General features: G+C 45.3%; 1 protein-coding gene across 3 annotated transcripts in view; it reads right to left on the bottom strand.

The window, feature by feature from the left end:
- Nucleotides 1-43: 43 nt before the first annotated feature.
- The window catches only part of iqsec3a (IQ motif and Sec7 domain ArfGEF 3a), a 40569-nt gene continuing 26710 nt past the window's right edge, over nucleotides 44-13902 (bottom strand). For 2 of the 3 annotated variants that reach the window (XM_061762364.1, XM_061762366.1), the window contains exons 6-14: nucleotides 12284-12406; nucleotides 9289-9455; nucleotides 8325-8464; nucleotides 6086-6211; nucleotides 5295-5394; nucleotides 5035-5193; nucleotides 4452-4541; nucleotides 4030-4073; nucleotides 44-2268 (exon numbers count right to left, since the gene is read on the bottom strand). In XM_061762364.1, coding sequence (XP_061618348.1) covers nucleotides 1747-2268; nucleotides 4030-4073; nucleotides 4452-4541; nucleotides 5035-5193; nucleotides 5295-5394; nucleotides 6086-6211; nucleotides 8325-8464; nucleotides 9289-9455; nucleotides 12284-12406 — 1471 coding nt within the window. In that variant the 3' untranslated portion in view covers nucleotides 44-1746. The remainder of the gene's footprint in view (nucleotides 2269-4029; nucleotides 4074-4451; nucleotides 4542-5034; nucleotides 5194-5294; nucleotides 5395-6085; nucleotides 6212-8324; nucleotides 8465-9288; nucleotides 9456-12283; nucleotides 12407-13902) is intronic. The other variant, XM_061762365.1, reaches the window with a different exon arrangement.

Below are 13902 nucleotides of genomic sequence, written 5' to 3'. Positions count from 1 at the left end.
GTGCGTAAATAAATCTCCAAGAATCAATCATAAGACACACAGATGGACTTGAATGATATTTAATAGCATGTTGATATACTGCAAAGACAGAGAGGAATTCAACCGCGGGAAGTGATGGCTCATTTCTCTCACGCTTCCTTATCTTTGAACTTGTATTTCTTCTTTTTTTTTTTTTTAAACTAAATGTAAATTCCGTAATAGGTTGTCATCATGTCATTCATGAAGCAGTGCACTTGTATATATGGGAGAGCCCTTTGGTCAGTGTCCTGTCGTAGGTGAAAGTCAGCCACTCGCGGGACTCCCTAAATGCTACATTGGTTGCCATGGTAACGTCGTCCCCGACACGCACACGCGTATAAAGCATCTCCCAAGAAAATGAAACAGTGAAGGAGGAGGAATAAAGAGCCTAACTTTGCTTATTACACTGTCCAGCTCCACTAGAATAGGGCAATAATCTAATATATCATGTATTATTATTATTTTTTTTATATGAAAAAAAATGTGCCCCTTTTGATCTCATTCATTCGTGTGCTCAATTTTAATTCAATCATGCACCAAAACCTACTGTGAGGATAACATGAGAAAACTAACAATTTTTAAAAAAGACTTTATACCTGTATGTTTATGGGGGCGATAAGTATAAAAAAAACAGAAGCTATTTTTCGGGGTTTTCTTTTTTTTTTTTTTTCTCTCAAACGTATTCTTTCACGTGTTGTCATGTTAAAATGTCTTGAAAAACCATTAATAGCTGCATTCATTCAGAAATAATCAAGATACATTAAGCGTGACTTGCTAATTTTTCATTTGAAGACACATTTACATTATTATCGAATCTGACTAGTGGCTCTCAGCTGGCTGGTCGGGTCTGGAAGCCAGAGCTCACTTGGGGCAGTTTTTTTTTTTTTTAATGCATAAAAGATGAGGACCGGGACATCGGGTGACCCATTTCAGAATGAAGGTCATGTGATTATCAAGAGGCTGCTTATCCTTTCCGACATCTTTAGGATGTGATATTTACAATCCACGTTTGAGGAAAATACGTAGGTCAGATAATGCCTCCAGTTATTATTATCAGCATTTGCTGGCTCTACAAGCTGTTGTTTATTCATTGTTTTTCTTGCGTTTGGGGGATAAATGTAAGGCTATAAAGATAAGCAGGAGATACGAGAAGAGAAAACACACGGAAAGTGGGTGGCAAACGCACACAAAGGCTTAAAAAAATAAACGAGGAAATTCGAGATTCCCTGAAAAAGCGAAGAAGCGTCTTTGTCCCGAAGCGAAACATGGCGGCCACAGTGCGTCTCAGTTTTAAAGTCTGTGTTGAATATAAGCAGTCCACTTCCTGGAGAAGGAGACAAAAAAAATAAAAATAACACCAGCGTGGGAGCAAAGGTTCCATCCATTCATCGTGAATTGTGTTTGGAAGTCCTTCTTTTCCGCATTACTAATGTCACTTACTTTTTGGCACAAGGTGAGGGAGAATATTTCCACTCTTTGTCCATCCACAATTTTAGCTTGAGTTAAAACTGGCAAAAAGTCCTTTGATGGTGTTAAATTGCTTTTGAAAAGCAAGTCAAATGTTATCTATGCATGACATTGCTTCTTCTTCTTCTTCTTTGTCAAATCTAAACATATTTACCTCAATATAATTACATTTTTTTTTAATTCATCTGATGATATCTTTCATCTGTATGTACATTGCGTACTTTTAAATAGAGGAAGTGGGGTTAATTAAATGGATTCTATTTACACCATGCTCCGAGAACCACTAGGGGTCCGATGTAGACTGAGGCGGGGATCTGGGGGGATGTACTGGTGCGGGTGGTTGTACGGCGGCGGCGGCGGGGGCAGAGGGGGTTGGTGGCCGTCTCCGCCGCTGCATTGCGAGGCGTCGGGCGAGCGCAGCGGCGTGGACGTGGCCGACTGGCTCAGTTGGTAATGCTGGTAGTAGTGATGCGGGTGGTAGTGGGGGTAAGGGTGCGGGTGGGCGGGCGCGTGGCTGAGGAAGGCCTCCATGCGGGCGTGGCCACCGTTGTCCAGCATGATGACCTTGACGATCTGCTGACACTGGATGAGCGCCTCGGGCCGCAGGTCGGCCACGCTGGCGGCGGACTGGGGGTGTGGCCGGCGGGCCGGGGAGCTCGGGTGTTGAGGCGGCGAGGCCGCAGCCCCCGGGTGGAAGAGCAGCTCCCTCCCGTGGTTAGGAAGGCCCGCGCTCTCGGGACTGCTGCTGAGCTGGTACGTCTGAAGCCTGTTGTGAATTGACACCTAGTTTAGAAAACAGCCAAGAGAACAGCATCAAATGTTATCAAGCTGGTTCCTCCGCTACGATCCGTCAAGCCCTCTTTATTCATCTTTTTTGGGGGTGGGGGGGTGAAGGTGGTGGTGAAGTCTTAACACACACACGCACACACGTGGGAGGGGCTTTGTGTGGTCCTCCGAGGATGCTAGGAACAGTGATGGGAGTTGTGCGTGAGGGGGGAGGGAGTGAGCCCGGTGGTTCCAAAGGGGACACTGAGCGCACCTGTATCGCCCTTCCAAACCACTGTGTGGCGCTATGGGGTGGACAGCGGACACGAGGATACTTGGGGGAAGGGATTGGGTAGGGGGAACCAGAACATGTACGGTTGGTAGAAGAGGGGGGGGGGGAAGCACACAAGACGTCCAACAAGCAACAAGGCACGATGCACAAGTCACACTGCTATGATTCAATTCTCCTCTAAGCTTCTCTACTGCATATTAGCGATGAGTTGACTTCAAGCGCCTTGATACTTGTCAATTAGTCGACTAATTGGTTGAACCCCTACTCCTTAGAACTGTCTCCGGAACAAGAACCCTGTAGATATCCAGTCTTTGAGTAGATGTTCCTTGTTGGTGTTCTACCAATCTTGGAGCATCTGATCCAAGATGTTTGAGGTGCAGTAGTTTTCCTTGACAGCATTTCGATCATCTTCCTGGCAAATCCCACTCGTGATTTTTGAATGATATCGCATACAATATGCCGGTGGTCGGTACAAGATTGGATCTGCAGGCAGGTTACCTCCATTTTTTTTTTTCGGGCAGATCAAGAATCTTGTTGATTTTGAATGATCTCACATGCTTATGGTGGAACCTCGTCAGCTTTCTGTACTTATTGATCCTTCAGGGTAATAACCCTCAACATACTTCTTGCTGCTCAGGTCTTCTATTATATTAGAGTTAACAAAGTCTATTTTGACCAGTTTGCTCAAAGCGAAAGAGTCGTTTGGATTCAAACGCAGGTGGACAGCTGCTATTACTCTCCTACAACAAGTTGCGTTGAACGGACTCCTTCACAAAACTCTTTTTCCGCCACTTTGTGTTGAAACGCGAGCTAATTCTCCGTCTCATCACATCGCATCGTCGTCACCGAGCAGCTGTCTTGTGACTTTGCACGACAACTTCCTCCGATTGCGGACGGATGGAAAGATGGAGACAGAAGAGCTACACTCTGCACTGCGGCGACTGACCCCCCGCCCCAACCACTCCCCTTCCTCTTCTCTCCCGGACGAATGCACTCTGACAGCTAACGTTTCAGTCGCACAAGCTGCTGACATTGACTGCAGCCCGTGTGGAAGGACGAGAGGACAATCTTCCACAATAAGAACCATTTTAAATCTCACATGTCAGGTAATTGAAGAAAAGCTCAATATCTAATGAAGCCACCAGGGAGACAGAGCTGAGTTACGTTCAATGTCAACTTGAGGCTGCGTGTGTGTCCTCAGCCAACGGGGGGCACACTGCCGCAGAGAAGCAGGACAGGAAAAGGTCATCTTGTAGCTGCAAAGCCTCCTGGGTAATGTAGTTCACTTGTGTTTGCACGAGCTGCTCGTCCGGGTATTTGGATGGGTGAAGAAAGGGGCTGCAAATGCGTTTGTTGTGTTTTTTCATGGGCGCCACGCTTACTCGATGCCTTGAAGATATATTTTTACTCATCCTGTCGACTCCTCACTACGCTAGCTTGTGCACTTACCTGTCATAGCGGACGCGGCCTTGTCGTTAAGCGCTTACCTCGACGGCATTGTGTCCACTTCTGTCCTCCACCTCCTGGTTTCCTGTAGCCACGTTGTTAGATTAATACCCCTGATATGTTGTGCAGTTGAGTGTTTCTCAACCTTTAGTGAGCTAGTATTCTATTGTATAAATGGGAACAGGTGGATAAACAGGTGAATTGTACTTTCTGCCAACTAGTGGAAGAGCATATGTTCTGCTTGTCACTATACGTCGCTGGCATAGATAGAATAGAGATACAGTGGTGCCTCGGCCGAGCGTTGGCTCACATCTGGAAAAACAAATTTTTTCGTACCTTTAAGAAAAATCTTTTTCAGGCAGATTAAGTAAAATTGGATAGTTTCACGCCTCACGCCTGGTGATCTCTCGTGCCACACTAATGGTTGGGAAGCACTCGTGTATTTGAGCCTCATGTTACCTACCTGACGTGCCGCTGAGTTTTCCCCGCAGCTCCACTTGCGTGCCGTTGTTGATCGGGTGCGTCTTGGCGCCCTGCTGCTTCTCCAGCTCCCCTGCAGAGAGAGCGCGAGCATAAGACGCGCATCATCATCATCATCATCATCATCATCACGGCATTACACGGGCCGACGTGCACTGCGCTCATCGCCTCCCACGCCCTCCGCTCATGGCGCGGCTCTTCATCGCGCTAATTAAACGCCACGGCTGATGCTAATTGCATGTCGCCGCCAATCATAGTCACTATGTATTGTTGTTTTGTCTTCCATTTTGCCAAAACGACGAGTTGAGACTTTAGAATGCTACAATTTGTACTTTAAAGGAAACATATTTAGCATTTTTTGCTTCTAGGTGTCTTGGTAACTTGTCTGTGACGTGTTCGTCAAAATACCCCAATGATAAAGAATTATAGCACATTAGCCCCTCGGGACTTAACCTGTTTTGAGGCTCTCTCGACTGCGGGGAGAGGGCTGAGTATGCCATTTGTTACCATGACGACTGCGTCAAATATGTCCCCTTTGAAGTCCTGGTAAAAAAAAATGATCTTACACTCGATACGTATCTGCTCCATCTCCGACACCTCGGCGATGGACTCCTTCAGGTCTTCCACGAACTTGAGCAGCTCCTCGGCGCTTTGTGCGCAGAAGTTGAGCACCTGCTTCTTGTCGGAGCCGAACGGCGACAGGATGGTAATGCCGTGAGGGTAGTCTGATGCAGGGGGGGGGGGGGGGGGGGGGGGGGGGTGTTATGGTCAAACACAAAGAAAATTCCAGTGAAGTGTGGTCAAAAATACAGACACGGTGACTCACATTCATTCTCAAACAAGTGGAACTGCATGCCGAGCAGGCCCAGGGCTTTGCAGAACGTGTAAGCCGCCGAACTCTTCTTCTTTGGACAAAGCTTCAGTATCTACGGATGGTCACAAAAAACAATATTGATTAAAAGAACGAAGCTACTGTATTTTTTGTCTTAAAGGGCATCCAAAATGAAGAACATAACCACCGATATAACCAATAACTTTTTCCCCCCCTATAAAAGGCAATCATTGTGACCTTGCGGTAACTATTCGCCCACATTTCAAAGATACGAGCAGTAAACGTCTCATGCGAATTCATCACACTGCGAACCTTTCATGAAAACGATAAAGAATTCCACCCAAAATGTGCCTTTTAACCTTTTTTCCTGCAGCCACCAATTAAGAGGACACTACTTTGGTACTACCCTTTGTGTGAGAGCAGCATTTTGCATATTGATGGCTGCTGAACGACTTTGAAACGATAACCCGCGACGTGACTCCTAATGAGAATAATAATTATGCCCGACATGAAGTCTTTGATTTGCGCCGTGGCCCGACTCAAACACTTTTTCGCTGCTGCACCTTCCAGCTGCTCTGCAGTGAGAGTGAGGGGGGTGGGGGGGGGGGGGGGGGACAGATATTTTCTGCTCTACTTTATTACAAGAAACACGCAGAGATGTCTGAATTAAAGGAGTTGTCACAACAGTAGAAGAAGCTTTAACGTGCACACATGGTGGTTTAAACTGTCACTTGTCACGCGCTATCTCCTGCCCGAGTGGAAGCCAGGCGTTTTTTTAAAGTTACCACAATGAGATCGTTGAAAAGGAACACTTCCCGCTGGTGCGCCGCCTGCTTCTGGGCCTTGTTGACGTCCGTCACCTCGAAGAGGCGACTACAGCACACCAGTCGTCTGTGAGGCACCGACAGCACCTGCAGACACATTCAGGCCACACTCATCAATCCCTGCACGCCAATGTGGAGACTTAAATTTGATGTGAAAATGACATTGGCTCATTTCTAACATGTTTGTGACCGGTTTTATTTTGTGTTTCAACAATGTAAAGCACTTTGTGAGTCCTCTGTGTGAGAATTATGATATAAATAAGAGTTCCTTCCACACAGTATCGTACATGGAAATCCAAAACTTTCAACTCTAAAGTGTTGCCGGCTTACTCAAAAGTGTACTATATCAAATTATACTTGTATTGATATTTTTCCACACGGTTCTACTTTGTCATATTGAGGCTCAGGGCAGCCATTTTAAGTGAAAGTTTCGTACCGGCGAATTGCACAGCTCAAACAATATTTGACAGATAAATAAAGATGTTGGGAGCGGGCATTTTCTTGCTCGCTTCCTCTTCCTGCTCTAATCCGATCATGTGGATTGTGAGCCGCGCGTGGGTCCTGTCACAGGGCTCGATTAAAAGGGTCATGCAAAGGTTTATCACAATAGAGGCCTGGCTGCACAAAATTGCCTCCGCGGAGTGGTCCAATCATATTCTCAGATAAAATGGAAGAAGTAGAAGGACTGTCACAAGCACAGCCAGCACTCATTTGTGATCAGATCAGAATATACATGGGTTGCGCCCCGGCATTATCGCTTTTCATTTTCCGCTGGCACCCCTGCGGATAATTTGCTCAACCTTCTACTCGTCACCGCAGGGATCGTTCCTGCTCGGCCCCCTTTTTCATTTCAGCTCGCGTCAGAAAAGGCGTGTAACGACATCATTAGCATGAAACCTTCGTCATGTCCCGTCAGTGTTATGAACTCATATCACCGCCGCCACTTTGTCCTAATAGACAAATGTTTTATGTCAAATATTTGAGCTGCGGCAAAGAGTCTGCTTAAATGAATCAAGTCTTAAAATATTCATGCCCACCATTCTTCCATTACGTAGAGACCCATTACGGTGAACCCCCCTTTGTTGTGAGGGACACATTCGAAATCCATCAGCAATAGGTGAAAATCCACATAATCCAAAAAGTTGTATGCCTTCCACACACTTTAAACACATTTAAACTTATTAAACACACTTTTTAAAGTATTTCTTTGCATGAGTTTTCTCTTTTTGCCTCCCAAATGAGTTTTTCCTTACCCGAATGGTCGTGATTAAGTGCAATATAAATGAACTTAACTTGAATTGATAATAACAGCAATGCACAGTGCAGTCACGCCGCAATCTGCTCTTTCCGAATAAACTTTCTTCTCTTCTTCCTTTTGTGGGGCTGACAGCTCCTTGTGGGCAGGAGTCACTTCCTATCTCAACGATCCATCATTTGGGGCTCTGACTACGCTCCCTCTGTCATCCGATGGCTACCCATCCATCACTGACAGTCACGGGGTAGGGGTGGGGAGGCAGAAACACTAAAGGGGACGGTGGTAGTGGGGTGGGGGGCGAGAAAGATTCTCAACGTCATTGAGAAAGTCGACAGGAGGTGAGTGATAGTAACTTTTCCTCAGCGTCTTTGTTGAATGTGAATAACGGGAGGGTAAGGTTCACAATGTTGGTTTGTAGTTGATTTGGAAAACCCTCAGCATGCTAGCCAAGAGTGTACAGATAATTCTTTCGCTCCCGAATAAAAGAAGATCTCGGCGCAGTGAGCACACACTAAATACCAAGAACACTCAACGAGAAATCCTCATTAACCAGGTTCTTTTACAGAGCCAAACGCTCTTTGTTCTTATGTGCTTGGACACAAAAGCAGTACACACACAAGCGCAGCCATCCCGATTCCGAAAGCATTGGAGACTTTTCACCTAAAATGGCCGAGAAGCGCTTAATGACAGACGGCGCTGGCGTAACGAGCCGAGGCGCTCATTGCCACCTAATGGAAAACAAATGTGCTCCGCTAACGCTACTTAGGCTAGGTGATCGTGATAAGGCCTTGAATAATGACTGACTTGGCACGGAGAGTGCGTGAGTGTCAGCGCTTGTGATAAATTGTCATCCAGGACTCCACTGACTACAGCGCCGTCCGATGGGTGTTGTCCAAGAAATGACGCATAGAGGGGGATGATTGGTGGAAAACTTTGTCTCCTCACCGTTTTCATGCCCACGATGGACTGCTCCACCTTGGAGACGTAGGTGACGTGGTCCTCGTTGGAACGCAGTTCCCTCATCTGTATTCTCTCGTAGATGCCCACCACCATGTCACGGGGGATGTCCGCCCCGTCGTCAACGCCTGAGACAGCGTGGAGGGGGGCCGGGGGGGGGGGGGGGGACGTTGACACATAACGAGCATTACGACGCTACAGGGGAAAAAAGACTCACAAACAGACCCCAAAACACGCATGTGCACTTACCGTCAACCCTAAAGCAATGAAAAACGATTATTCCTTGTACTTTACCAGATTGGAGGTAAACTGAGCGACAACTACCGCTGCTATTGTGCTGTGGGCGTTTCCGCAGAACGCGGGCGAAACCACGCTCCCCTCAACTGTCGACTGCCAATCAAATACTACAACTTCTTTTATAACATAACTTCTCTTCCTCCTCCTTACCTGTCCTTTAATCAACCACTGCTGTCTTCTGCCGTCTCCATTTAACGTTGACATGGGGTCACGGGACTGGAGGTTAATAGCCGAGTGAAGGCATTACACCTGAACTCAGCACGGGTCAAGGCCATAGTCGGCTACGGCCTTGGCACGTTATCAAGCTGACAGATGTAATACTCCCGGAGCACCTCTGAATCAAGTTTTAAAAAGCGTATTCGATTCGTTAAAGGCTCGGTTGATTGCTTTCATATGTCGGCTTTCCGAGGGGGGGAGGGGGTGGCTCAATCCCCCAAATGAGATTACAAACAAGGCGAGTGGATGGAAAGATGACACAAAACACTACAAAAGACAAATAGACCAGCAGGGATGGCGCGACATATTTTCATTTGCACAAGATCTCGGGGATTGATTTTCCGGCTTGATCTAATTGCGCGCCGTCTGGATGAATTTACTAAAGTTGGTGCGCATCAACCTCCCGCATGCCTGATTGATCGCCGATTTCACTGAGTACCTCGGAGGTTGCGTATGAAGTCCTCCAGCAGCATCTTGCGGTCGGGCTTGATGTTGGGACTGTACATGTCGGTGTTGAGCAGGATGATGGCGAACGCCAGGATGAAGATGGTGTCCGGGTTGTGGAACTGCTGCACCACGTCCGGGTTGCACATGCAGTAGCGCTGGCTGCAGGGAGCCACAAATATTTTGGGGTTAACACACTACAGCAAATCGTAGTAGTTTCCAGACAGCGGGAGAATGTGGACAAATATGGGTTGATATCAAATGCTCAGACATAAAAAAACAGCAATCTGATTGGAGCATTACTTGAAACGATGAATTATGTGGGCGTCATTCCCTGACGCCCACATAACGCACCAGCCCAGCCCTGGCTTTCAAAGCCATACACACACGAAATTTCCAGATATTATCGTGTGAAACGTGAGGATGGCGACCCCAAACTGACAACATTAATACCTGCACTTCACATGCACATGTTGTTGTTTCTCGATTCATCAATGGGATAATCAGTAGAATAATGGAATCTAAAAATATGCCATAGCTGAAGACCTGAGGGGGGGGGGGTTGAAAAAGCTCATTATTTTCGATCCCCAAATATTTGTATGTATGTAATTCTGTTTGCACAAACACGCTGAATATGTTGAGGTGTCGCGGGAAGATTCAGTGAAAAACACAAGAACGAAAACAATAACACATTCCAATACTTTTTGAATTCACAGTAGCATTAGCGGGAATCCATCACGTGGAATTGACACAATTAGCGCACCACACGATTAGTGCGAATGCTCGACTTGCTCAGAAATTGTACTGTAATAAGAAAAAAGGACTCGTCTCACAGCATTAAAGATGTATTGTATTCGAATATTGTGGAACCAGATGAAAGCTAGTATGGATTTATAGCTTTAATTTGACTTTGTGTGATGCTAAAATATCTCTCCCTGTGGCTTTAAAGCCCACTGAACGCATCATGCATCACACAGCGGTCCATTGGTTTCTCGGCTGTAGTTAAACATGCAGAAACTTTATGTACAGTACGTGCACACTCTGAGAGCATAAATGCGCATCGCACTGGAGCACAACAACATTCGACCGCACCACCAAATACAGACGGCCAATAGTGTGTCATAAGGACGGCCCCGGTCTAAAAGACTGTGTGTGTGTGTGTGTGTGTGTGTGTGTGTGTGTGTGCGCACCCTGTGGAGAGGGATTATTTAAACGAAATGCATAAAGTATGAACACTCCTCGGCTGGAGAATAAATAATAAAACAGTACAATGGTGTATGACAAACCAGACAGCAAGTTAAAAAAAAAAAGGGCATGTGGTTTAATAGTTAATTTGAGCAGTCATCGTTTGCACACTGAGGTTGTGGCGCCATTTTACAGGCCCGCTGAGCTGAGTGAAGTCTCTGTGGGACTTTAACGTTCATAGTGGTATTTGGCAAATGCACACATGAGCTAGGCAAGCAGTTTTTTCTTTCCAGTTTTTTATGTAGCAAAAAGTCTATTTATGTAGGGGCATGAAGTGCCAGTGGACGTTACGCAACGCTGGTTATTTATAAATCCTCCACCCTCTTTTGTTTTTCTGCCCTTTTCATTCCTTCCCACCCCCCTCAGGTTTGTTCCGCTCTCACGCCTCTGCTCCAACACGCAGATGCCCGGGCATTGCCGGTGCCAAGGTCTCTACCCACTTTTTGTTTACCTCCTTGTCGTGCACCTCAGGCAAATGTGACAGGTGGCGCTTCATCCCAGAGATGCCAGACAGCGTCAACTCGTGTTTATTTGCAACTGTGAGGGGGGGCCAAAGGAAAGAACCAACACACATTTGCTACTCTATTCGAGTTTTTTTCTGACTCTACAGCCAAATTCCAAAATGTAATACATTTAAAAAAAAATAAAAATACCTTACAATTCGAAAAATAATGCCCTGTGCCAAAATGAAAAAACAAATTTTTGGTCATTTTTAAAAAATGTATTAGAAAATAATAAGCACATATGAAACCTGTTAAGGTCAGAACCCCATATTTGGATCCATATAAAACTGTTAAATATCCATCCATCCATTTTCTGAGCCGCTTCTCCTCACAAAGGTCGCGGGAGTGCTGGAGCCTATCCCAGCTATCATCGGGCAGGAGGCGGGCTACACCCTGAACTGGTCGCCAGCCAATCGCAGGGCACATATAAACAAACAACCATTCGCACACAAATTCCCACCTACGGGTAATTTAGAGTCTTCAATTGATCTACCATGCATGTTTTTGGGATGTGGGAGGAAACCGGAGTACCCGGAGAAAAACCACGCAGGCACGGACGGGGAGAACATGCAAACTCCACACAGGCGGAGCCGGGGATTGAACTACGGTCCTCAGAACTGTGAAGCAGATGTTCTAACCCGTCAGCCGCCGTGCCACCTACTGTTAAATATTGTTTTATAATATTTTTAAACCAGAAGAGAAGTGTGCTGAAGGTGTGAAATGTTTTTTTCCTCATTATATCGTACAATATATTTATTTGTATTTGTTTATTGTTGGTGATAAAAAAAAAAAAACTACAATTCTGGTTACTTGCTTGATTACCTGGAATGAACTTTACTCAAATTGATTTCGAGAGCACTTTAAAAATAAAAAATACTGCAGCTGTAACAAATAAAACACAATGAATAATAAAATAATACAAATGACATAATGAGAAATAAATATTCTTTTCGAATGAAAATATACTTCTTTAAAAACAAACTCCTGAAGCGCCTTCGACCAAACTCACACAGTCCTTACTCGTTCATTCATTCATTCATTCATTCATCTTCCCTTCCGCTCATCCCACACAGTCCTTCCTTTACTTACTTATTTGTCCAACACTTTATGTTGTTGTCTGATGTTTTGACATTAAAACAACCAGGGAGCTCAGCAACAGAACAGGCAAGAGAAAGACAAAAATCGTTCATATCCTAGCAACAGAATAGTGGGGAAAAAAAGTGAAAATCACTTTCCAATTACCTGAAAGCCTCGATGAGACGTTCCACCTTCTGGGCCTCTCCCTGGACACGAATGTGGGCCTGGAATTTCCTCAGCGCGTCGTCCAGCTCCATGCCCGAGAAATCCATCTCGTCCACCACGCAGCTGTTGAGGTAGCGTCGGGCGAGAGGAGGCGCGGAGTGAGCAGAACGTAATAAGCGCGCATGAGCGTGACGGGATCGATGAGCCCGGGGGGATGCAGACTGCAGATAGAGCTCTCTCTAATTCAACACACCGCACACTCAGACGGATGCAGGAGGATAAAGACGGATGCAGCTGGCAACGCAACGTGGAAATCTCCCCGAGCGGAAAATCCTCCTCGCACCTGACAACTAAATCTTAATTACCTTAATTAAAAAAAAAAAAAGAAAAGAGTTAGTGACATGAGTTCAGAGGAAGCTGGATACAAATTGGTTGAGGTGAAATGAGGCTTGGAAGTAAGTTTTAATTGACTTAGGAACTCATTATTTTTTACTTGTGCTTTATTCGTGCATCGTTTACATATGTATTTGAAATTAATTGTATAGATTTGTAGTTTGTTGTACTTATATGTGCACATTGGCGGTTGAACCAATTAATTGACTTGTCGACAAAAGACGGTGTACTGTGCTAAGAGAATAGCAATGATGTCATCTATTACTTGACTTTGACTCAACTTTCATCACAGTATAGTTGACTACAAAAAAACTAAAAATTTTCTGACTTATTTTAAATATTTTCAGATGTTTTTTTTTTTGTTTTTTTTTAAACCTTTAAATATTAAATCTTCTCTGGCCATTATATTTGACTACACATTTGTTTTTCTGACAATAATGCTCATCTTTGAGAAACTAAGCCAGAGATTTAGTGATGAAAAATAATGTTTATAATAGTGGTTGTCGTTTGCAGTGGTGTGGAAACTGCAATATACCCTCCTTCAATGTGTTTAAAATATTGTAATATATTAACTAATATATATATATCAACGCAATGTGTCGCTAATGTCGTGGGGCTTTTTAATGCCTGATTTGACTCGACGGACGTGACGGCGCCACCTCCTGTCACTCCTCCTTTACGTAACATCAGACGGGATGCTCTACAGCTGCAGCCCCCTCCCACACACACACATATACGTATACACATACATCCCGCGAACACGTCGGTTCATACACAACCTGGCAGGGCAGAGCGCAGCTGTCGGGCCTTAAAAACGCACGTTTTTACGAAGCTGGCAATCAGGCAGGCGGCACACCAACGCATAAAAAGCAACACAGCGCCAGATGGAAGCATATTTTGAGCAGAGAATGAGTAGACGACCGCAGGGCTGGAACCAGACAAGAATCTTACTGCTTAACATTCATCAATGGAACGAGTTCTGCGGGCCAAATCTATGACCACAATTTGGCTTAATTGACTTTGCGACGTTTTAATGTGCGTAGTTTATGCTTAAGGAAACGTACGCAGAATGAACAATGGCCAGCACGCCGCAGGGGACACGTTGGAGGGCAAACCTACTCGCAACCGGACACAACATGAGGTACACCTACACTCACATTAAAACATTATCTGTGACCTTGCCATTCTGATGAACAAGACTGTCAAGTTGGAGCCTCTTCTGTCCT

Source organism: Phyllopteryx taeniolatus, chromosome 22 (genome assembly GCF_024500385.1).
Source record: "Phyllopteryx taeniolatus isolate TA_2022b chromosome 22, UOR_Ptae_1.2, whole genome shotgun sequence".
Lineage (NCBI taxonomy): Eukaryota > Metazoa > Chordata > Actinopteri > Syngnathiformes > Syngnathidae > Phyllopteryx > Phyllopteryx taeniolatus.
The sequence above is the reverse complement of the archived record's forward strand: the minus strand, read 5'-3'. Positions and strand labels throughout refer to the sequence as shown.